This window comes from Apodemus sylvaticus, chromosome 2 (genome assembly GCF_947179515.1).
Source record: "Apodemus sylvaticus chromosome 2, mApoSyl1.1, whole genome shotgun sequence".
In the NCBI taxonomy this organism is placed as follows: domain Eukaryota; kingdom Metazoa; phylum Chordata; class Mammalia; order Rodentia; family Muridae; genus Apodemus; species Apodemus sylvaticus.
This window is the reverse complement of record NC_067473.1, coordinates 77,743,861-77,769,727: the sequence shown is the minus strand read 5'-3', so window position 1 is coordinate 77,769,727 and position 25,867 is coordinate 77,743,861. Positions and strand designations below refer to the sequence as shown.

General features: G+C 40.1%; 1 protein-coding gene across 2 annotated transcripts in view; it reads right to left on the bottom strand.

Annotated features, from left to right (window-relative positions):
- Positions 1–8,082, bottom strand: part of Tax1bp1 (Tax1 binding protein 1) — a 56,309-nt gene extending 48,227 nt beyond the window's left edge. Inside the window, exons 1-2 of one of the 2 annotated variants that reach the window (XM_052173754.1) lie at positions 7,965–8,082; positions 466–634 (exon numbers count right to left, since the gene is read on the bottom strand). In XM_052173754.1, coding sequence (XP_052029714.1) covers positions 466–627 — 162 coding nt within the window. In that variant the 5' untranslated portion in view covers positions 628–634; positions 7,965–8,082. Of the gene's footprint in view, positions 1–465; positions 635–7,184; positions 7,484–7,964 lie in introns of those variants that run through there. The other variant, XM_052173755.1, reaches the window with a different exon arrangement.
- Between the last annotated feature and the right edge of the window lie 17,785 nt (positions 8,083–25,867).

The following is a 25,867-nucleotide window of genomic DNA, read 5'->3' as shown; positions in this document are numbered from 1 at the left end:
TCAATCCCCAGTACCGACAACACAAGTGCATGCACACGCTCAGAATGTTCTAAAAAGTTTTCACAAATACCTTAACCAAGTTGGATATTTTGATCACAGAGAAAAAAACCTATGGAATTAAGTTTCCAGTGTTTAAATGACAGCAGTGTTTATTATTTCATGGTGATATTTACAAAACTGAATCTTAATGTAGTTTCTTAGAAAAGGTTTAGTATAAGCTAAATTCAAATCTGTTTAAAGAAAATATTCAGGTTGGTGAGACAGCTCCTCAGGTAGAGGTGCCTGCTGCCAAGTGTGATAACTGCAGCTCAATCGCAGAAACCCTTGTGATAAAAGAATACCACCAACTCTTCAAGTTGTTCTCTGTCACAACACACACACACACACCACAAAATAAACAAATGCAATTTCTAAAAAGATAAAATGAAAAGAATCTACATGGAAGAAATATTCAAGTTTTCTTACCTTGAATATACCAACCCAATCTTTGGAGTGTGGATGGATATACGGAGTTAGGGTGTAATGACACTCCAAGTGTGCATTAGGAAGGTAACTTTTAGCCACATTTTGAAAGATGACATGGGCAAAGTTGGAAGTTTGCAATGGGACTTCTTGGAAGGATGTCATTGTAAATCTGAAAAGAATAATTCATATAAGTTAAGCACTGTCAACTAAGAATAAACTTATACTTTCAAAAGCTAAATAACTTTTAGGACAGGGATACAACTCAGTGAGTCATGCCCTTGTTCCTCACATGAGGCCCTAGGTTCAATGCCCAGCACCATACACACAAACACAATTCTAATTCTAAATATTTATATGCCTTAAACATGGGAAATATTCTTTTAAAATGTGACAAAATACAAAATAGAGAAACTACAGCTAGTATGACTCAGGAAGCTACACTTGGGTTTTAAAATTCAAAAAATGGTAAGCTCTGTCTCAAAACAAAAAAACTGAATGCAATGTAGCTTCTCCAGGAAAACTAAACCCTCTATTCTAACAAAAAGCAAGCCAGCAGTATTTTAATGGAGGCTCTGCCAATAAACTTGATGCTTCTCTTTAGCAATAGACACTATTGTGGCGGCACACACCTTTAATCCCAGCACTAGGGAGGCAGAGGCAGGCGGGTTTCTGAGTTCGAGGCCAACCTGGTCTACAGAGTGAATTACAGGACAGCCAGGGCTCTACAGAGAAACCCTGTCTCAGGGAAAAAAAAAAAAAAGAAAGAAGAAAAGAAAAGAAAAGAAAAGAAAAGAAAAGAGAAGAGAAGAGAAGAGAAGAGAAAAGAAAAGAAAGAAAAAATAAATAAGGACAGTTAAATATCTGTATGCTATCAATTACTGTTGAATTAACTCTTTCTGTATGTATGGAAGCCCTGAACACCATGTTCAAGTTCCTCCCTAACTCCCATCTTTCTCCTCTCCCCAAATCTGAATTACCATAGTAAACCTGGTGCTAACATTTTGTTTACATTCTCAGACTATATTACAATACCCTGAACCATCACTTCCCAATCCTGGTTTCAAATCAGAATCATTAAGAGCCTTTAAAAGAAAACAATTATGATGATTCTGTGCACATGCACACATAAACACACTCTCCTAACCTAGTCTCTAAAAATTCCCTTAATCCAGTATACAGCTGAATAGAAAGCCAGTTATTTACATCTGAACCCAGGCTCTGCCAGCCTTCCTGGAATTTAAACATGTAAATTTTCTCAGCTGGTCACTTAAAATAGTTTATCATACTTTGTTCCCATACCTGTCTGTATTAATGTTATCCTTTCTTTCTGGGTTTAATGCTATTACCTTAAACAAACAAACAAACAAACAAAAAAACAAAACAAAAACTACCTTAACTTCAAGTATTCATTTACTTTATCTATATACTTATTCAAAATAGACATTAACTGAATACATACACACATATGACACATAAACTGAGCTAATTTTATATATATATATATATACACACACACACATATATGCATGTGTCAATAATTAACGAATAAAGAAGAATAAAGATTTGAAAGAGTACAAGGAGGATGGTATAGAGTAGGGTTTGAAGAAAAGAAACAGAAGGGAGAAATGGTGTAATAGCCTCATAATCTCAAAACATAAAAGTAATAAATAAATAATGGGTATTAAAAACAAGAAGTACCAGGTATAAAAGTACCTGTCAAGCTGGCAACCCAAGCAATCCCTAAGAAAACCACCTCCTAAAGTTGGCCTCTGACCTCCACGAGTGCCCAGTGGCACCTGCATCCCACATCCACATAAACAATAAAATTGTTGAAGTTTTTAAAGTATAGCATTGATGAGATATAGAATGTTGAAAAATCTACCATAGATCCAGTAAATGTTCACCTATTTAGTATACAAACCCTAGATGAAGGACAGAGATGGACCACAGACAGTGCAAGACTCAAATGGTTGTGTTCTGGCTGCTTAATGCCAGTTGTTTAGCTAAGCCTGGGTCCTGTAAGTAGCCCTGGCTAAGTCTCAGCAATCCAACCTCAGGCCCTCTTGTGCTGCAAACAGAAGCCTGTGCCACCAGCCCAGCTACAAATGGTTTTCTAATATGCTTCACTTTTGATAAAAAAGGAAAAACAATGATGGAATTTATTCAAAGAAGCAACTACAGAGTACATCATAGACTCAATAAAATAATTATACAGCACACACAAAAGTAACTGCCTATAGATAGCACTTGCTTCTAAGTCATTACAGAGAATCCCTGCAAAAACAAAGAAAACTAGGACAAAAAAAATTGCTAACTAATCTATTTTACTTCACAACTTCATTGAGTTTCTACTTAGAAAGCACAGCGGTAGATGCTACTCATTTGAGCAATTATTAAAGTTTATTAACTAGGCATGATGCTGCAGGCCTATCTATACCAGTACTCTGGAAGCTAAAGCAACATTGCCTCAAGACCAGCCATGACCTCACAGTGAGACTAAGAAAATCTAAGGACTAAGAAATAAAAAGCCATAATCCAATTAGATAAGTGATACAAAACTGTAATCTTACATAAAAGCAGACTGAAGCAGGAAGGTAGGTCAAGGCCAGCCTGGGCTACACAGAGACCCTACCTCAAAAGGAAACGAGGGAGAAACCAGCTGACCAGGAGAAGATATGCTTGCTGCTATGGTGTGTCTTCCCCAATAATGGTGGGACCACTGACTGGATGAGTTCTCCTTGGAAACTTATCATCCAGGGAGATGAAAACTGCAGTGGGACAGATGCCACTTGAAAGGACAGAAAAGTTCTGTAAAAGAAATCTATACAGAAGCTAGAGGGGAGGCACACACTTTCAAACACCATCCAACTCAAGATTTAACAACAAAAAACAAAAAAGATATACTATATATATAGTATATCTAGATATACTATAGTGTATACATACGCACGCACGCACAGTGGTCAAGCCAGGCATGGTGACTTAGAAACAAAAGAATCCAGAGTTGAAGGTCAATGCTCAAGCTACACAGAAATTTGAAGGCCAAGCCTAGGCTATGAGACCTCTGCCAAAAAACAAAACAAAAACAAAAACAAAGCAAAAGAGACTTGAGAGATGTCTTGCTGGGTAAAATACCTGCTTTTGCAACCATTAAGACCTGAGTTCGTATCCCCAGGCACTTACCTATAAGCCCCAAAGCTTTGGAAACAAAAACAAGCAGATCCAAGCCAGGCAGTGGTGGCGCACACCTTTAATCCCAGCAGTTGGGAGGCAGAGGCAGGCAATCTCTGAGTTCAAGGACAGCCAGGGCTACAAAGAAAAACCTTGTCTAGGAAGAAAAAGACAAAAACTAAAACAAACAAACAAAAAGACCACAAGGAGATCCTAGGGACTCACTGGCCAATTAGTCTAAATCAGCAAACTCCAGGCTCAATCAGAGACTATTTTCAAAATAAGTGAATATGGTGGAGAGCCACAGAGAGAAATCAACCTCTGGCTTACACACACACACAGGCACACACACACACACACACAATTCTGGTTTGTTCCTTTTGTTTTTGTTTTTTTACTTTTATGAAAATATAGCTTCCATTTTAAAAAGTTAACAAGAAAAAACACAACTTGAATCATCAGTTTTAAATTAGAAAAAAAATCTGACTCCCACATAATAACTGTTTCACTCTTCCCACAGATAATGCACTGAAATGATGGGAAAGCTACTAAAAATTGGCCTTCTCTGAGAATCCCAAAGTGCATAGCCTAGAAGAGAAGCCATGTGCAAAGTCACTGCATCACCATGTATAATGCCTGGGACTGGCATCCAGAGCAAAGAACAGGCCCTGCTTAGTTAGAAAGAGAAAATATGATCAGGCAACTTCACCGTGCCAGAGATTCTGCTTCCTTGTCTCTAAGAAATTTCTACAGAAACTAGTGCCGTTAAGTTGGGAAGAGAAAGGTAAATTAAAAATTCCCAGTTACTAATTGAAGGGCCTAACATATGTCTAGGAACCAATGTATGAAATGCTACAGTGAGCCCTTCCTATTACAAAGTCAAAGTTCTAATACCAGCAGAATTCTTCTTTATGTATGTCAGGCTGTAAACTACACTCTGACAGCATTTCTCAACCTGTAAGCCTCAGCTCCTTTCCGGGTCAAATGAACCTTTCACAGGGGTTGCCTAAGATCATCCAAAATCATAGACATTAGAATCAAAACAGTAGCAAAATTACAGTTATGAAGTAGCAACAACAATAATTTCATGATTGAGGGTCACTACAACATGAGGAACTGTAATAAAGGGTCTCAGATTAGGAAGATTGAGAACCACTGATTTGACATCTTTGCACTAAAACCCAATTTTATTATTTCTATAATTTGCTAATATCCAAATCAAGATAAGGAGATAGTAGGCATTAGCTAAGCAAATGTCCAAAACTAAGAAGGAAAAAGCATTTCTTTCCATACCATCTTTACTTACCACTCTTGGGCTTTTACTAGCCCCAAATGGAGCAGTGGCCTTTTGTGGTAGTATTCTTCTAGTGGCTCCATATGAAACTAAATGACTTTTTAATTTTTAAGTATTTCACCTATCCTACCAATTAAGCTTCAAAAAAGCTGGGTGATGCATTACATTATGTTTTTTAAATCTGCATCGATTAGCTACAAAACATAGGTTTAAAAGGTTTAATTTCTAGCATTTGCTTTAGAAACTCCAGGAGAAGAAAAAAACAATGTGTTGGGAGGAAGGGGAGATAATGAAAAAAACAGCAAAAATCTTAATTTCTTTGTTCCTGTTTCCTTTGTGTGCGATCAGAAATTTCAAAACAAAGTCAATAAAAGCAAATTAAAAAAAAAAAAAAAGCTAGTAACAAAAACCCCGTGACTAACTTAACTTCAATAGAACACACTGCATGAACACTTTGTGCCCTTGCAAAGTACCATAATTAAGATAGTGGTTGACAGCCAATGTTTTTAAAAATCTTCAGTTACAAAAATAGGGGCCTATTTCCAGCACTTGGGAAATAGAGGCAGGCAGATCCCTGTGAGTTTTGAGGTGGCCTGATCTACACAGTAAGTTCCAGATCAGCCAAGACTACATACAAGGCAAGAGCCTCCCTCCCTACCCCACCCCCCAAAGTGTGTGTGTGTGTGTGTGTGTGTGTGTAAAATTTTCCAAACTTAATTCCTAAAAGAAGAATAAAGATAGCCTGATATTCAATAAGTTCCCTTATTCACTCTTCAGTCTTCTGCATAGTTTGTAGAATACCATAGTCTCGGAAAGATATTATCAGCCAACTTTCTAGGAGGCAGAAACAAAGACTTGTTAGTCTGCACTCCTGAAGACATGGCTATCTCCACTAGCCTTAGCAGCTGGGCATCCCTATATTCTACCCAGCTGTTGTTTTCTCTTTTGAGAAAGACTCTAGTTGACACTGGTCTCAAGCTCATGACATGCCTCCCTGCCTCAGCTCCCAAGTGCTAGAATTCCAGGTGATAAAACATCAGGTCTGATTTAACTTACTTTTTGTATTTTTTTTTAAAAAGTAAGTTTATGTGTAAAATATTATGTTCTTGGCCCACAAGTATTAGAAGATAGGAAATTTGTAATTTCTCTCAAGGCTTATTTAGAACAATGTAAACTTTAGAGCTACAAGTGTATAAAGCCCAAAGCTTACATACTAACAACCATTCCAAAAGAAAATACACCAATGAACTTCACAGGTGAAGCAGGGCTTGGTTGTAAACACTTTAATACCAGCACTCAGAAGGCAGGCAGATGCCTGTCTGGTTTACATGCATAGCTCCAGGACAGCCAGGGCTACAACACAGTGAGGCCCAGCCAATAAATAAATAAAAATAAATTTTTCAGGTAAGGTAATTCTTCCAAGGAAGTATAAATATATAGTTAGAGCTACATATAAAAACTTAGCATCCTAGGGGATGAAGAGATGATTCAGTAATTAAGAGCACTTACTGCTCTTACAGAGGACCTGAGTTAGGTTCACAGCACCTACATAGTAGTTCACAGCCATCTATCACTCTAGTTCCAGGGAATCTGACACCCTCTTCTGACTTAAGTGGCCACCAGGCATACATGTGGTACACATACACAAATGCAGGCAAAAAATTCATAGACATAAAGTAAGTCTAAATATATTTTTTTAAAACCAGCATCCTTTAAAAGTTACAACTTATAATGCCAAGATGTTATTTTTGTCCTAGGAAAGGTATTCAATGGTTAAATTTCACATATATGACTGTGATCCTAAGAGCAAATGGTATGCAACTAATGTAATAACTTGAAAACAAGTATTACAATTGTATTTGAAATTTAACAAATAACAAGGACGAAGGGGAGGTGGTTAACCAGTCATTCCTAGCAATCAAATATATTCTTGCAGAAATCTAAGTTCAGGGCGTTTGCCTATAAGACTAACATTCGAAAGGGACATACAGAGATCCAATTTACTCCTGAGAAAAACAGAACAGAGGCGAATCCTTGGCCTCAGCCTCTTCTCCACACCTAGAGAGTAATTTAGAGATCAAGAGCCCACTTAATCAGCCCACTTTTAACGAATGCTAGTCAAATAATCATTTTCGAACGTTCTTGGATTGAACACTAAAATTTTAATTAGTATTTGTTCGTGTCCTGATAATGAATTTTTACCACTGGCAGAAAGCAGCGACAAATGATACTTCACACAAAATGTCTAACATACCAACATAACGATAAAGCCGCAAATCTATCATAGTCAAACGCCACAACATTTTCCAACAAAACTTTCAGGAACAAATTGTACTTCATATTTCTCAACAGAGAAATACAAGCGTCCACCCCAGCTAAGTTCTAACAGTACAGTTTTCGGGCGATGAGCGCCAGCCTGAACACGTCTTGCACCTTCCGACCAGTCCAAACACAGGTGAAAGTCAGCAGTGGGTGGGGCGAGGGAGGCGGAGTCGAGAAATCAAGTCCAGACGACCGAAGAGCGAAGTAATCCTCCCCAGGATTTCTTAAAGCCTTCTCCGGGCACCAGGGGGAGGGCTGCTTTCCAAACAGCAAGACTTAACTAATCTCTCAGCCCAGGTGAAGCCGGAGATCCGGCCGAAAGGCCAAAACTGGTAAACAGCAAAACCGGGCGACACAGGGAGTCCCCGCCTCTTCCTCCAGAGGAAACTCAAACCAAAACAATCCAACTTGACCCTGACTGGGTCCTCCCCGGCTCGCCGCGGCCTAGCGCGCCCGCCACCGGCCCCCTGCTTGTTAGACACCGGGGCCAGCCGCGGCCTAGCACGCCCGCTCGCTCCACGCTTCCCACTCCACAGCCAACCCAAGCCCAAAACACGTCACAATCGCGGCCCCGGAGAAGCTTGTCCTTGGGAAGGAGAGCTTCGTCACCACGGAAACGGGTCCCAACACTCGCCAGGCCCGGGTTCCAGGGCCGAGACGGAGCGGGAGCGCAGGTTACCTCAGAAGCACGCGGCCCGCCCGCAAGCCTTACCTGTCAGGGCTTCCGCCCGGCACGCTATACCGAGCTCCGGAGCTCAGCGGCCACCACCACCCCTTCTCAGCGTAGACCGGCTACACCTCCTCTAAGCGGAGAGCCGGAGGCGCGTCACTTCCGCCCCAGGAAAGCTCGCTTCCGCTTCTGCTCCTGCGCATGCTCCGCGACGACACGCCCCACTTGCTAGCAATGAAGAGTCATTTAGTCCTTTCCCTGACAGCTTGTCCTCTGCAGCTTTCGATCAGTGATGTAGTTACCTCAAAACATAGTCCGTTTAAAACAAATTAACTGATTGACGAGCGAGATGGGAAGGATCGTTCAGAGACGAGGCTGGGTCTTAAACATCAGTCTAAGCTAATACATCTGTTTCAATATATAGAGAAGCCCCAAGAACTGTCATAGCTATCACGAATTGAACCATCATATTCCCGTGTTGCTATGAAACTAATGACATTTACCGTATCACCAGCGAAGAAAACGTAACATTACATTAAGCATTAAAACAATAATATACAAAACTCTGATTTCAAGTTCTTTCATTTTCTACACAATTCAAGTTCATATTGGCCTCCATAAGACAGGTTCCTAATATTTGCTGATTCATTTGTTATATAATGAAATTTTTGAAGTTGGTTGTCTTTTGTTTTTGTTTTTGTTTTTTAATAGGGATCTCTTCATTCTAGTACTATAAAAGGAAAAATTAGTTGAGAAACAAGCAGTTGAAGTAAAAGTTGGGTTCAGCATTGTGGGTTTTAAAGAAATATTTATGAATAAGACAGTAGTGTGTTCATGAGGTAAGGTAATTAATATTCCAACACAGGAATATGATGGACTTGGATAAAATACACTTGCTTCCATGAAGTTCCGATTCAAATTGGACATTTAACAGAGAAAGGTAAGCTATATAAATCAAAAGTAATTTTAGAAGTTTATATCCATATCATGATTAACCAAGTCTTCCTTTTGAGGTATTTCTTCCTATGTTGCTCTAGGGGAAAAAAACCACAAGGGAAAACAGATCCCAAAACCACAATGTTAATAATAATGTTATGAAACTGAAGTCTTTTGAGGTTTCAGACACTTCATTTTAGTGCAGCTATGAGAAGATGCCCTGGAAAACCTGGAGAAAGAGAGAGAGAGAGAGAGAGAGAGAGAGAGAGAGAGAGAGACTTCAAGGACATTTAACCACAAAGGGGCATTCTGTGGGTCAGGAGACACAGCTACCAAAATGCAGGGGCAGAGTTTTGTTTGTATTACTTCATACAGAACTCCTTATTGAGATTACTAAAGATGCCATGATTGGTCTCATGGCTGGCTGTGAGTTAAGACATTCTACTGCCCCAGGATGAAGATATTCTGTTAATTTTTTATTAATTAATTAATTAATTTACATCCCAATATCCGGCCCTCTCTCCTCCCAGTCCCCTCTGCAGCTCCTCCCCTCATTCACCCTCCCCTTCTTCTCTGAGAAGGGAGAGCCCTCCTGGATATCGCACCACCCCTTACACACACACACACACACACACACACACCAGTCACTGCAGAACTAGGCACATACTCTCTCACAGAGGCCAGACAAGGCTGCCCAGTTAGGGGAACTGGATCCACAGACAGGCAGCAAATCGGGATTCAGCCCCTGCTCCAGTTGTTGGGCAGCAGCATGACTACAAAGCAGGCTGCATATTTGCTACATACATGCAGGGGACCTAGGGTCCAGTCCATGCTCACTCTTTGGTTGGTAGTTCAGTCTCTGGGAGCTCCACCGGTCCAGGTTAGCTGACTCTGGGGGTCTTCCTACGGAGTTCCTATGCTCTCATTCTGTTATCTTTTAAACTTGGACTTTATTAGGAAAACTGGAATCTGGGATTTACAATGGAGCTGTAGAAATAGAAGTGGGGCTTGAGCTCTCTTAGGACCCCTCTCCCAGTTCCACTGCCCAGAACTGCCGTCCACCTTACTCAATATTCTTATGCTCTTGTACTTTATCCTAGAATTTCAAAAGAGATTTGTTGTATTAGTTCTAACCTTCTCATTATACAATTGAAAAACATTATATAATCAATTTCTGCCCAAATTCCTTCCCAGGAGGGAGAGGTAAACAGTATCTACCCCTCCTTACAAGGTCCCAAGTTGAAGTGGACAAACAGGGGTCCATTCTGCCAAAGTTCACTCTGAGAAGCCAATGAGCATATTGAACTTACAGAGCATGGGTGAGGGATGACCTATGAGGTTGTGGGTGTTCCTCCCCCAGAAGACTGCACCTGGAAATCTCTGCTCACTGGGATGATAGCTTTCTCCTAGTGGCATAGATGGAGCCTACATCTCCTCCCAGCTCCCCCCAAGTCTTCCTCAACCTGTATATTCTAGCCCAGTGTGTCTCAGCCCATGGGACCCCTAAAGGGGGTCACATATCAGATACCTTGAATATCAGATATTTACATTACAATTTACAATAGTGGCAAAATTACAGTTATAAAGTAGCAACCAAATTTTATGGCAGTCTACTACAATATGCGCAAGTGTATCGAAGGGTCACAGTGTTAGGAAGGTTGAGATCCACTGCTTCTAACCCCTTGTGCAATTAAGGCAGCGCTGCATGCACCAGGTGGTAGAGAGTACTGGGATTCTCAAGTGAGTTGAGGTGGTAAACAAACCAAACTGAGATAATCCTTTTGCAAGAGGCATAGCTAAACTCCCCAAGATGACAGTTGCTTGGCTTAGAAAAACATCAACATAAGTAATTAATAGCAATTGAGCCTGCAACCTAGTATCAGTGGTCAGATATTAGCAGGCTTAAAGTGTGAAAATGGATTCCTCCACTATAATTAGCAGTTTGTAAAAACCAGGAATCAAAATTGCAGGCCTTTGATTACCATTTAAAAGAATGGGATCTAGGGCTGGCTGGGAGTATAACTCAGTTGGTATAACGATTGTCTAGAATGTCCTGCATAAACAGGGCATGGTGGTGCATGCCTGTAATCCCAACATTCAGGAGGAGAGAGGCAGAGGATCAGAATTTTAAAGTTATCCTCTGCTACATAGTGAGCTCAAGCCTAGCCTGGCCTACATGTGCTGTGAGTAATATCTCACATTGGGCAGAGAGATGATATTCTGAACTGTGGAATGATCATAAGACTGCTGTGTAGTCTGAGCTTTCAGCTAAAGAACAAAGACTTCATCCACCCCCCTTCCGATGGGCTGTCAGTCATCGGAACAGGATACCTCACAGGAAAGCTCAGCAGGTAAAAGAGCGTGCCACTCTTATAGAAGATGGGAGTTCTGTTCCCAACACCCACATCCTGCAGCTCAGAGAGAACAGCAATCCTCAAGAAATGTGAGCCCAAAAGGGAGTGAGTTTTATGAGCATGCTTTTATAAAAGGCACCTTTTCGCTCACATCGACAGTTATACACAGCAGTTAAAATACATAGATTCTAGTCAGAATAAATTCCAAATTGTAAGTTAATTCAGTTAATGAAGTCAGAAAAACAATGCTCTACCTCAAACCATAGTTGAAACATGGATTCTCTGCAGGGATTTTTTTTTTATTTGTAATAGTTTCTTGAGGTTTTGGATCACATTTTTTTTTCAATGAAGATCTTTATTTGTATATTCACCTTCCTTCATTATTTGTAATGATGGTTCATTGGGTTTCTAGATTGTATTTCTCTTCCCCCCAAAATAAATACATAACCTCTTGATACTTAAATAGACTTTTAAGACAACTTGTAAAAGTGAAACACAGAATATCTTCCAGGTGGACCTCAGAATGGTTTGGACTTTAGACAGCTATATTTTTATGTTACAGACATCCCATCCATCAGGTCTGGAACAGCGACCCAAAAACACATTAATTTTTATTTTTTTAGGAAAAAACATGACTATTGTGCTAATAATACATAAAACACAAAACACAGCAGTATCTCTTTAGTTCAAAGCAGATTTTTCAGATCAGGTGAGGTCAAGTTTAATAAGAAATGAGTCAGGTCAGGACACATATTGTCACAAAATTTAAGAGAATATTTTATTTTTGATGCTTTTTGAAATTCCAAATAGTGGCTAAGGGGTTACTGAGCAGCCCACAATATTTCTTGGGTAGTTTAACTTTGAAGAATTTATTTTTAAAATTAATTCATTCCGATATTAATTTTATTTTGTCTCAGTATTTTGAAACAGAGGCTCCCTGTTTAACTTGCCTGGCCTGGACCTTGCTATTTAGACCAGGATGGCCTCAAGATCTACTTCCTGATCTTGTAGTGCTGGGATTAAAATCATCATACCCGGCTTGAAGAGTTTCCAAGCAGTTGTTCTGACCTATTGTGTACCATCTATGCTGTGAGTTGTTTGTTTGTGTGTGTGTGTGTGTGTGTGTGTGTGTGTGTGTGTGTAGGCGCGCCATGTAGTACATGAAGGTCAGATGATAAGTTTGTGGAGCTGATTCTCTCCTTCTGTCTTTCTGTGTGTTCCAGGAATTAAACTCTGTCTTCATAATTTCACAATAAGTGATTTTACCCACTGAGCCATCTTGTCATCTTCTGTCCTTTCACTCCCCCCTCCCCTCCCAAAATAAGAACTTGGTCAGGAATAGTGCTGGTCTGTTATCCACAGTACTGGGAAGATGGAAATCCATATGGTAGAAAGTCCATATTTCACAGCTGTATAGGCATATGAAACATTAATGGGGTTTGAAAAACTATAGAAAAGACATGCATGGGGAAAAACATCATATGAGGATTATAAACAGTGGTTAATAGATTAAATATTAAGAAATAAAAAAATATAATGAACCCCTGGATATAATGGTTCAGGGGCAGAGCCTTTGGCTAATATATGAAAGACCCTAAGATTGATTACCAGCACCATAAAACCAAAGAACAGACAAAAAAAACCCCACAAAATACAAAATAAATTTGAATTAAATTCAAATTGGCAAATTCAATTGAAAAACCCAAATAAAGGAATTGTCTTTAACTTTTAGAATAATAGGTTTCTTTAGAGTACATAAGATTTCATTTACTGTAGTTTTTGTTTTCTTTTTTAAAACGTATGCATAGCTTGGCATGGTAGCGCTCACCTTTAATCCCAGCACTTGGGAGGCAGAGGCCGGTCTGATCCACATAGTAAGTTCCAGAGCAGCCAGGGCTTCGTAGAGAGACCCTGTAACAAAAATAAAATAAAAGCAAATAAAATAATAAAATAAAGGCAAATAAAAAATTACATGTGTACACTGCAAATAGAGGTGTATTTCTGTAATCTCAGCTGCTCAGGAGGCTGATGCAGGATGATTATAAGTTCAAGGCACTTACGGATACTATCCCCAAATAAATAACTATACATTAAATAAATAAATAGATAATAAATAAATAAATACAGTGTCCAGCATAGCAACACGTGCCTGTAATCCCAGCATAGGGTGTTGAGGCAGAAACATGGTGAATTCAGCAAAAACTTTAGTTTAGCACCTACTCATATTTTAAAAAAATTATTCATTTATTTTCATTTATAGGTATGAGTGATTTCTGTGCCTGGTATTCGGGAAGGCCGAAAAGAAGGCGTTGGATACCCACAAACTAGAGTTTCAGACAGTCGTGAGCCACCGTGTGGGTGCTGGTAATCCAACCCATCCCTAATTCATGTCCTTAAAAAAATAAAAAAAAATAAAAAACAAATAAATAAAAAAAACTGAGAGAAGGGAAGAAATTAGTGATAGGCTACTGTCGTTCTAATGAAGTACCTCTCAGTTCTAACCCACCCCCCCACCCCCCCGCCGCCCCTTTTTTGCACTTAGGTACTTTAGAAACAATTCTCTTTTGACAGCTGGCAGTGTTAAACTGTCTAGGACAGGTGGAAAGTGCAGGAGAGCCTGCAGGGGAAAGGATTCTGCTTCCTGGTTCCTGTGTACTCAATAAACAGACTCCGGCAGTGTACGTGGCTTTTCCAATGTCCAAATCTCACACCCACTCAGCTTTCCCGACGTCCTGTGCTTGCTAGTCAAGGACTTCAGCCTATGGACCCTGCAGCTCCTTCCAACTGACCCCACCGACTAATGCTATGCTTTCTGTTCTAAAGAGTTTTGGTGTGGAAAGACCTCCACTACCCTCATTGCCCCCCACCCCCACTCCCACCCCCGTAAGATATTCTTCCTGGAACAACTTGCACAGACCCTAGTTTTGGAGTTCTAGGAAATTCTCAATGACAGATTTCTGAAAAGCCCTTGAGTTCTGCGAAATTTCTAGGGCTTATATAACCATCTTCTGTGCTCATCTATTCAGGAGTCCCCTGCATACCATCATTAAAGAGGAGATCTCCAGCCTGGGAGATAATCTTCCTTGGGCATCTCTGCCTGCAGGCAGTATTTGCTCCTTGTTACGTCCTTTGAGTTCCCTTTGTTCATATTGGCTGGAGCCTAACACAGTTACATTTTCAATTAACCTTTCCCTGGTTCAAGTCACTGCGTGTTTTCTCTCTGCTGATTGGACTCCAACTGTTCTAACACTTTCTTTAGCTTCCACTAGCTAGCTTAATGAGTTAATTTAGTTATTACCAGCCAGAATTGTAGCCCTGTAATCCTTTGCTGTGCTGCAATTTTGTTCTGTTATTTGATGTTAATTATGATGCATAGGTATAAGAAGTTCATTGATAATATAGCTTAAATTGTAGAATTCAATGAATGATGATTTATTACCATTCAACACTAGATTTAGTAGATGAGAAGATGCTGTATTTATAAACATGTCATAAGGACAAAGGAAATATGAAATAATTACTCAGTGCTATATACTGACCATGTTTAGAACATGACACCTTTTTTTAGTAAATTGTAAAAAATTATTTAAAGTTGTTTAGCCTGATATGTCAGGTTCTAAGACAAGCTTTGAGTTGATGAAATATCCTTTCTGAAAATTAATTAATTTACTTATTTTTGTGGTGCTAAAGAGCAAACCCAGGGACTCACACATGCTAGACACGTGTTCCACCACTGAATAGCAATCCCAGCTCTTATTTTTAGATTATTGTTTTATCTGGGAACACAGGGACATGTCTTCTTTCTAAGTTACTCAGGCAGAGCTAGAATTCAAGATCTTGCATTTCTGCTTCTTGAGTAGTTAGAAAAAAAAAAGTGAGACCTGTCACTGGGCAGCGGTGATGCACACCTTTAATCCCAGCACTTGGGAGGCAGAGAAAGGAGGGTTTCTGAGTTCGAGGCCAGCCTAGTCCACAGAGTGAGTTCCAGGACAAGGCTATACAGAAAAAAAACCTGTCTTGAAAAAACTAAACTAACAAAAAGTCAGACCTGGCTAATGAACTCATGTTTCCAAGACAGGCTCCTCCGAGGTAGTCTGGGATGGTTTTAAACGGCTATATAGTTCAAGCTGGCCTTGATCTCATGTTTTCCCTGCCTTTCCATCTGAGGCGCTGGGACTACAAGCCTGCACCACCAAGCCCAGATTACTCTGAGACAGGATCTTTGCAAATTTCTCAGGCTGCTCTTGAATTCACTCTGTAGCCCAGGAAATCCTTAGAACTGCAATCCTCCTGCCTCAACCTCCTGAGAAGCTGGGATTTCAGAAGCAAGCCACAAGGCCTGGCAGAGTTTGTAGTGCTGAGAACGGAACCTAGGGCCTCAGGATTGCTAGGAAATCATTCTGCTGCTGAGCTACAATCCCCATGCGAAGTTTCATTTCTTGAAACCTCCCTTATCTGTACCATCTCTTTCCTTTCGATTTCCTTCTCTAACAGGTACCAGGCAGTCTTATCCAGGAAAACAAATGAAACCGATTCTCAACAGTCATCTCTGTGACTGTGAAGAGCTAAATTTAACTGATGGATTTCAAAGACAAGCATGAAGCTGCATCATCAATAAGAAAGGTGAACAGGTTCAGGACCACATGTGCTGCCCCTGCAGGAGAGTTTTCTTTCTCTCCATATCTCCTACCAACCTGCATTCAATTCTTCTTTCAGTCTCATTTCATCTTCTTTAAAGACCAATATAAAGATAGGCCTTTGCAGGTTGTAACCATAGCTACTTAGAAACCAGAAGCAGGAGGATTACAAATTCAGGGCCTTCCTGAGCTACAGTTCAAGGCTATCCTGGGCAACTTAGCAAAATCTTTCTCAAAATAAAAGGTAAGAAAGGAGTCTGGGAGCACAGCTCAGTATCAGAGCTGGCATGAGGCCTAAGTGTAATATCCCATCCCAGAAAAAAAGAAGTTGAAAGCCGTGTGGCACGATGCTCGATATATTAACCTGCCCCACCCTCTGGCCTGCTATTTTCTCTATCTGTAGCTTGCAATGTTCCCAACCGTTCCAACCTTTGCTCTTATAAAACAGTGTGCTTGCTGGCTTAGGAATGGGACATAGAAGGAAACCTCTCTGGCTGCAGTTTCCAAAATCTCAAAGCCCCAAATGGAGAGAATAATTAAGCTAAATAGAAGATGGCCTGAAAAGGAAGCCAGAGACAAGAGGTTTCGAAGTAGAGAGGGAATGTGTGTTGTCCTCCATGCCTCCGATTCTGATGATCTATCTCTCTGAGGAGGCAGTGTGGGAAATAATTATGTCTAGGTGGATACTCACACACAGCCTGGCTAACCATCCTGAGTGCCCCCTGCTCTGTCAGAATAAAGAATGATGCTCCAAATTTTTGAAAACCCTGGAATTGGGCCCTTTACACCCGAAATTGAATTCTTGAAGTATGTTAAAATGTATATCTACTTGTTTTTATTTATTCTCTATTTTTCTGAGACACAATCGCACTACCACATTCTCCTTAAATTTCTGATTCTTCTAGCTTCCCTCCGGAGTATGAAGATCACAGGCTTGCACTGCCACAAATGTGCTGGGATAAAATATGCATTTATTTAGAGGCTTGATTGGTGGCCTATACATTTATTATTCTGGTACATGCTCATTGAAGTTTTCATTTTTCATGTTTTTCATTTGTTTTCATTCTCCATCTACGCAGTGAATTTTTCATCTACCAGCATATTTGGTAGAATTTTCATCTACCAAAGGTTGTGTGATAGGTCATCACTGATCCTCCTGCTGTGTGTTTGTTATACACTCCCCTCAGGGTTGGAAATTCCAACAACACCCATGTAGATCAGGCTGGTCTCAAACTCACAGATACCCTCCTACCTCTGCCTAGTAGTGCTTGGATAAAAGGTGTGTGCCACCATGCCTGCCTACATTTTCCTACTGTCCTCTGTCACACAGCTGTGCTATAGTTTCTCACCTCTCCTAGGGCCCTTGCCCTGTTAGTACACTTCTTGTTCAAAGTCCCTTTAGCTTTGAATTATTGTCTATGATTATTATATCTAACTGTTAAATGTGATAGTATTTTTGTTATAGTACCCCTAATCTAAAAGTTCAAAATCTGTATAATCTGAAATCTGAAAGTTTTGAAAATACCGAAAGCATAATACCAAAAAAAAAATGGAAAACTTCACATCTGATCTGATGTAATGAGTCACAGCTAAAAATCAAGTGCAAAAAAAAAAAAAACCCACTAAACAAAATTATCTATAAGATGTTTGTGAAGTAATGAATCTCAGATCTGGGTCTCATCTACAAGTTATCTCGTTATATACATGCAAATAGTCCAAAGTCAAAGTAATTCCAAAATCCGACAGTCTTCTGGTCCCAACTGTTTTGGATACGGAATATTTAATCTGTGAAAACTACCAGATCTGTACATCTGCCCTCCCAACTATACTACAATATAAACATCACCCTGTAGATGCCACACAGGCATCTTATACTCAAGTTTATTTTTATACAGGGATTGGCTATGTAGTCCAAATTGGCCTTGGCCTCTCAATCCTCCTGTCTTAGCTATATTGGGTTTATAGGCATGAGTCACCTATGCCTGGCTTAAAATACGTCACATTTTTTTGTTGTTGTCATTCCATCTTGTTTTGGATTTTTGGGTTTTTTGTTTGTTTTACAGGGAAGTCCTTTGCTTGCATTTGTTTTGATTTACTGATTCAGAATCTCGCTGTATAGCCCAAGTTGGCCACAAACGTGTTATCTTCCTGCCTCAGCCTCCATCAAATGTGGGAATTATAAGCATGTATCATCACATGCAGCTTCAAAATATATCTTTAGTTTTGTTTTGTTACTGGGTATTGAACCTAGCGCTTCATTACGCAAGTACAGATACTTTGTACTCTATTCCTGGGCTATGAATCCAGCCCCATACACCTCCCTTCATCTATGTTCACTTTCTACACTGACTGGGGTCTTAGCTGAAAACAGGGCACTCTCAAGAAGCCACTGATAAAAGTTTAGTTAACTAAACAATTCAAGAAATCTCCTAGCTGGGCGGTGGTGGCACACACCTTTAATCCCACACTTAATGCACTTGGGAGGCAGAGGCGGGCAGATTTCTGAGTTCAAGGCCAGCCAGGTCTACAGAGTGAGTTCCAGCTGGGGCTACACAGAAAAAAAAAAAGGAAAGACATCTCCTAAGCTTCTCTAACAACACTGAACAGGCAACAGGAAATCTAAAGGTAACAAGGCAATGAACTTATAACACACATGTCATAGATGCTGCTGTGGCCATAATGATGACTAACTAATCTGTGCTCTCTTTCCATGATATCATGCTGATGTTACTGACTGGCTAAATTTAACCTGCAACCAGAAGCAATGGTATTAAGTCCTTCCTAGTCCAGTTCCTGAGGCAGAAAGCAGAGAATCAGCAATGGAGAAGGGTTGGGGGAGTGGGGATGGAGGGTAAGAGACGGTAAAGAATGACCAGTCTGTCATCTCAGTGATATGGCACCACTAAAGACTCAGTTTCCCTAGCTAAGAACCTGGAAGTTGTTCTTATTGTACTGTATCGGTAAATCAACAACTTTGCGATTGTTGCTCTCTCATGTTCTTCCCACGTGCCGCTTCTTGCCAGCTGTGTAGCCCAGGAAGGTGTTCTTCACACATGCCCTTTCTTGCTGGCTGTGTAGCCCAGGCAGGCATTAAAGTTTCAATCCTCCTGCTTCAGCCATCCAAGGTACTAGAAGTAATTCCAGCCTGCACCTCAGGCCTAGCAATCCTACTCATCTTCATAAATAGACACATTCCTTATCTAGTCTCTCAGCTCTGCTTTCGAGCTGCCCTTCACCACCTCTTCCTTTTTCCATGCTGCCCCAGAAGTTCTTTCTGAAAGCCTAAGCGCTAGTCTCTGTGATCTGAGGGCCGCTCCTTTGCTCAAAAGTTTTAATTTTAAAATTAACTATGAATTTCATATGTCAAATTGTCAATAAAAGCCAAGATATACTGAAGTGTATTAAATAAAATGTGAAATGCTTCCAAAAAGTGCTCATAACTAACAATTGCAATATGACTTTCTAGCTAGGTTTTATTTAAAAAAATATCTTGAAATAATTACAGACTTCCAGAAGGCAGGGAAAAATGGTACAGAGAGTTCCCAGTGTTGTGAGTTATGTTCCCCTCCCCCCAAGAGATGTGCTTCAGTTCTAATCCCAAGTACCTATTAATGTGATCTCATCTGGAAATAGAGTCCTTTCCGATCTATCAGGTCGAGATGAACTAGATATACTAGATTAGGCTGAACGCCAAACCAATGACTTATGTTCTCATAAAAAGAAGAAACTTTGACCAAAGACACTTGAACAATGAACCATGTGACCACAGAGAGACGTTAGAGCATATCTATAAATTCAGGAGCAGCAAGTATTGTTTGGTAACCATTAGCAGCAAGGAAAGGGGAAGGAGAGATGCTTCTTTAGATCAGCTTCCAGAACATCATTCATTCCTCCAAGACAACGTCTTGATCTTGGACTTCTGGGCTGTGGAGTTCCTAGCTCCAGAATCATGAGCAAGATTTCTGTTGTTCTAAGTCATGTTGTCTGTGGTAGTTTAACAACCCTACAAACCCTGTTTCGGGAGCTTCCTCCAATGAGAACATCTTCTCATACTACAGCATACTCATATGCTACAGTAACAAAAAAGAAAGTACTATTAGTATAGCACTGCTAGCCAATGAACAAGCTTGTTCAGATTTCACTCCAGATAATGTTTACACACACACACACACACACACACACACATACGCACACACATCAAGGAGAAAGAGAAAATTTCTTTTCTTTTTTAAAATAAATGCCAGGAAAGCCCTGTATCTCCAAGCTGTACCTTCAGCCCTTTGCTTAAAAAAATCCCTTAGTTCTCAGTTCACATAAAATTTACTATCAATAACATGTACAATGGACAAAAGGCTTTTTTTTTTAATGAGGAATGCCCTCAAATTAAGAAAAATACCAATGGCAAATGGGTTAAAAATAGAGATATCCAATTCCTAGAAGGAAGAGAGTGAGTGAGCGACCACTGAGAGCACGAGCAGCTGCTGAAGGCACTAGCGCTCGGGGAAGCGCGCGGCTTAACTACCACAAAATGTTTTTCCAGCCTACGGACAATGGTCCAGGCTTGTAATCCTCGCTTTCTAGAGGCAGAGGCAGGAGGATCACAAGTTTGATTCTGGTCTTGTCTATATAGTGAGTTCTAGGCCATCTAAAGCTTTATTATTACAAGACCTTGCCCACACAATAAAAAATAAATAAACATTTTTCCAATTGATATAATCTTTCAAATGAATACAAGAGGCAGAAATACTTACACTCAATGAGATAGGGTGTAAATTAACACATTTTTCAAAAGACAATTTAGAAATATATATGATATCTAAGATGCACCATTTGATCCAAAAAAATGCACTTTTAGGACTCTTGAGAATACGTTTGTACATGCAGATAGATTATATTCAAGAGGATATATTGTTTTAACACATAATAGCATTTTAATAATAAAAAATAAAACAAGCTAAAAGTTGTTCCATAAAAGAATAGTTATGGGCCTGGAAAGATGGCTGAGTGGCTAGGAGCACTGCTGCTCTTACAAAGGTCCTGGGTTCCATCCTTAGCACCCACGTGGCGGCTCACCACCGTTTGTAACTCCAGTTCTAGGACATATTCTTGTGGCCTCTCAGCACACCAGGCATGTGGTGCATATATATACATGAAAGAAAAACATTCATATGTATAAGATAAATTTTAAAATGTTTAAAGAGAATGGATGAGCTGTAACATGCCCCCACTTTACAGCCTGAGAAGAATAAGGCTGATAATTTCACTGCGGAGTAACAAAACAAAATCACAGAACAGTGTTCATTAGAGAGACCGAATTTAAAGGAGCTAGGTGTTACCTGGATTGTGGAGTGACAAAACAAAATCACAGAACAGTGTTCATTAGAGAGACCGAATTTAAAGGAGCTAGGTGTTACCTAGATTGTGGAGTGACAAAACAAAATCACAGAACAGTGTTCATTAGAGAGACCGAATTTAAAGGAACTAGGTGTTACCTGGATTGCTATCTAAGTTCTGGGGACAGTTTGGATAGCTTAAATATTTACTTAACCCTCAGAACTTCAGTTCCCCCATAGCAAATGAGAATGTTAACAGTAGTATCTATCTTATGTTGAAGGCTTATGTTCACATTAAATGAGTTGATACGTATAATTATATTTTAAAATGATATCTAGCACATAGCTATTTTTAGTAAATGTTAACTACTATCATCATTATTGCTTTGGTATAAAAATCTATATATTACTTCCATATCTATATCTATCTGTCTATAGATACACACACAAAATATGCACACACTTTTGCTGGACAGAGAGGCACACATTTACAGTATCTTTTTTTTCTTTCTTTCTTTTTTTTTTTAAAGACAGGGTTTCTCTGTATAGTCCTGGCTGTCCTGGAACTCACTCTGTAGACCAGGCTGGCCTCAAACTCAGAAATCTGCCTGTCTCTGCCTCCCAAGTGCTGGGATTAAAGACATACACCACCGCTGCCCAGCCACTTGCAGTATCAACAGAGGCAGAAAAACTTGAGAGTTTGGGGCCAGCCTGAACTACATAATGAGACTCTGTATCAAAAAAAGAAAATCCAACATATGCATATATGTGTGTTCACATGTGCAGGTACATACATGTACAAGTATGCACATGACTGTGGGTGCCAGTGGTCAACCTTGGATATAATTCCTCCGGAACTATACACTATGATTACTGTGACAGGGTGTTTTGCTAGGTCCTAGAGATCACCCCTTAAACTATAATAGCTGGCCATTGTGTCCCAGGGATCTGCGGTCTCTGCCTCTTTGGCACTAGGATTACAAATACAGGCTACCATGTCTGTTTGTAGAGGGGTGCTAGAGATCAGATTCAGGTCCGCAAGCTTGCATGGCAAGCACTTTACCAACAGAACTGTCTCCTAGCATGTGGGCAGTTGATACTGGGCCTCAGTGGGAGATACTGCAGCATCAGTTGAGTCAGCAGAACCAGCTGTGTGGTCACTAAGGACAAAGTGACTAGCAATATGGTTTTCATGTCATCCTCATAGCTTGTGAGTTACCCACTTCCTGTCTTTTTTTTACCCCTTCTCAAGACAGGGCTTCTCTGTGTAGCCCTGACTATCCAGGAACTTGCTCTACAGACTGGGCTGGCCTCGAACTCAAGAGATCCACATACCTCTGCCTCCCTCCAAATGTTGGGATTAAAGGTGTGTGCCACTGCCTGGCAACATTTACTGTCTTTTTAATAAAAATTTTCCCCTAATTATCTGGAGTTGATTGGTTTCTTTACTATATGGTAAGGACTTTGGCTACTAGGAGGATTTTTTTTTTTAAATAAAAACTCTCTAACCTCTTATTATGAACAATTTCAAACATGTAGAAAAGCAGAATAATAATCGTGAGTGAAAAACAGTGAGTATCTGCACACTATACACCCAGACTCAATAGTTAGTCATTTTTGTGTGTTTATACATTTCGCTTATTTAGTTGATTTAGTCTTGGTTTTCAGATGGGCTTTTGATGTGCAGTTCAAGCGGGCTTAGACTCGGTCCTTCTCCCTCAGCATCTCTGGTTCAGGATTACAGAAGCCCACCAAGCACAGCTAGTGATGTTTCCATACATTTGCCTCTTCGTTACAGATGCCTAGATACTTCTTCCTGAACGTTTGAAGGGTAGCCGTCTGAGTAATGACTTGTTTTGTTTTGTTTTGTCCTGACTGGAAGCAAATGTAGTTTTTTGTTTTTGTTTTTATAAAATAGAATTAAGAGATTTAGGCCTTCTTTTATAGTCCAGTTTCTACCCACAGATCAAGAAGAAACAGAAACTAACAGCTGTTAGTTAGACTAACAGGATGTGCTGGGCTTATCAGTGTAAGTAGAACAAGAGAGGTGACTCTAGGACACAGGCTCTGGGCTGTTCCAAAGGCACGTAATCTGCTCCTCTGAAGCAGCCTTCAGCTGCTTAAGGAACAGACAGAGCCGGGGTGGGGGTGGGGGGAGATACAAGCGTCAATCACTTCCTTGGCTCCGAACCATGTCCCTGGGAACGCTGAGCAGAGTGGACGCACGCAGTTATCGTCCACTACTGTCAGAAGTTTGCACAAATATCTCAGCATGGTGATCAAGAACTGCCGCAGCCTGATTACAGTCTAACTGTCCAGCATTACAGTGTAACTGTCCGGCTCTGGTCACTTCCTCTTAGGAAACCCCAGTAACGCAGTTTCTAGAATGAATTTCAAAATGCTTCCCTAACACTACACACACACACCCACCCCCCTCACCCCTCCACCCTCCTCACCCCCCCCACCCCCCACCCCCGTCTGTGCCCAAACTCTCATTCATTCTGTAAATCCTAAAATGCATGCCCAAAGCTCAGGGAAATGTCTGCATGTGGCTTATTTTGCTTATCAAATCTTCAAAGGACTGTCTCAAGCTTTTCTCCAAATTAATTAAGTTCAAGAAGGCATGAACATTATTTTAGTACCTTTCCATGGTGTTCATCAAAACAATGAGCAGTCAATTTTTGTGAGTTTAATTAAGATTAGCAACCTTTAATAGCTTTACGAGTAAATACCAGCAATTAAAAAGAATTGTAATGAAAAAGAAGTTCAAATGATCAAATTTTTTCTGAGGTAGGGATTCATTGTGTAATACAGCAGCTGGCCTTGGCCTCACGATCTTCCTGCCTTTGCCTCCACAGAGGTAGGATTACAGCCAGCACACCTGGCTCACATGGTCAATTCTCTCGGCTTGCTTTTCCCCATATCCGATAACACATCCTTTGGGAAGCCTCCTGAGACCCTAAGTAAGATTTCTCACATTGTAATTGTTTTCTTGTAAAGCATTAAGACCTTCTACATGCTGGGTAAATGCTCTGCCACTAAGCTATGTCCCCAGGCCTCTTTCTCACTATTTTGAGACAGGGTCTTACTAACTTGCCTAAGCAGGCCTTGAACTTGTCCTCCTGTCTTAGCCTACAAAATAGCTGGAATTTCAGGCCTTCACCACCAAACCCCATTCCCTACTACAATCTTTTGACACTATACACCTACTGCTTATTCACACTTTATATATTTCATTAGTTTTCATGATTATTTTACTAATATATCCTTTGCTATCAGTAGTAAACGATGCCATGTGGTAAAAAAAAAAAAAAATCATGTTTGGCTTCATTAGTCACCATGGCCTTACTATGTAATAACATTAATGAATAAGAGACTTAATATAGTGGCAGCATGGTGCCTAAAAATCAAGAGTCTATGCAGAGAAATACTAATAACTATATAAGAAATCGTCCTAGAAGAGAGACCAGAAATTTGGGTTACAAAATGATACATATGCCATGCTCTGTGTGCCATTTTAAATAATAATCAAAAGACTGGAAAACTACTCATGAATTAATCTAACAAAAATTCATTAACAAGTTTTTTGTTTTTATAAATCAATCGTTACATGTTCAAGCAGAAAGTGTTTTTAACATACATTTTCCAGTTGCCGTGGTGATGCAGGCTTATAATCCCAACACTTATTGGAAATGGGGGGTGGGGCAAGAGCGATTGAGGGCTCAAGGTTATCCTCATCTATACTTTGAGTTCCAAGACAACCTGAGCTACAGAAGACCCTGCCTCAAAAAACCAAAAGCTAGGACTGGAGAAAAGGCTCAGTGGTTAAGAGCTCTGCTCTCCCAGAGGTCCTGAGTTCAATTCCCAGCAACCACATGGTGGCTCACAACAATCTGTAATGGGATCTGATGCCCACTTTTGGTGTGTCTGAAGACAGCTACAGTGTACTCACATACATAAAATAAATCTTAAGAAAAAGAAACCAAAAGCCAAACAATTTTCCATACACATGTGTATGTGAATATGCATTCTTAAAATGCACACTCTCACACTAACATTCACACATGAGGGGAGGGTGGGTAGTGGAAGGGAAATGGAGGAAGGGACTAGTGCTGGTAATGGCTTTATTAGAAGCCTTTTTTTTTTTTTCAAGACAGGGTTTCTCTGTGTAGCCCTGGCTGTCCTGGAACTCACTCTGTAGACCAGGCTGGCCTCGAACTCAGAAATCCACCTGCCTCAGCCTCCCAAGTGCTGGGATTAAAGGCGTGTGCCGCCACTGCCCAGCAGAAGCTATTTTTTAATTTGCAAGAAAAATTACCATCATAGCCTGAATCAATTATTGACACTATCTAATTTAGAGAAAGTAAAATGGAGAGATAGCAATTATCTAATTTTCATGATGAAAACATTTAATTGGCAACATAAAGCAAAACCCAGACTGTTAGAGATAACCAAGCTATTGATATTAATCAAATCTTCAAGATGATTTACAAAGTCTTCATTTTCACTGTGAAGAGAGTAAGCATAGATTTTTATGGTGTAAAACTTACTTAAAATGAAAAATTCTTTTTCAAAACTCTTTTAGTATCCTTCAAAGCATTCTGCCACAGACTCCAGCACAAGTACAGTGTTTGGCACACAGCTTAAGATCAGATGCTGGTAATATTCCTCATTAAGCAAAAGGC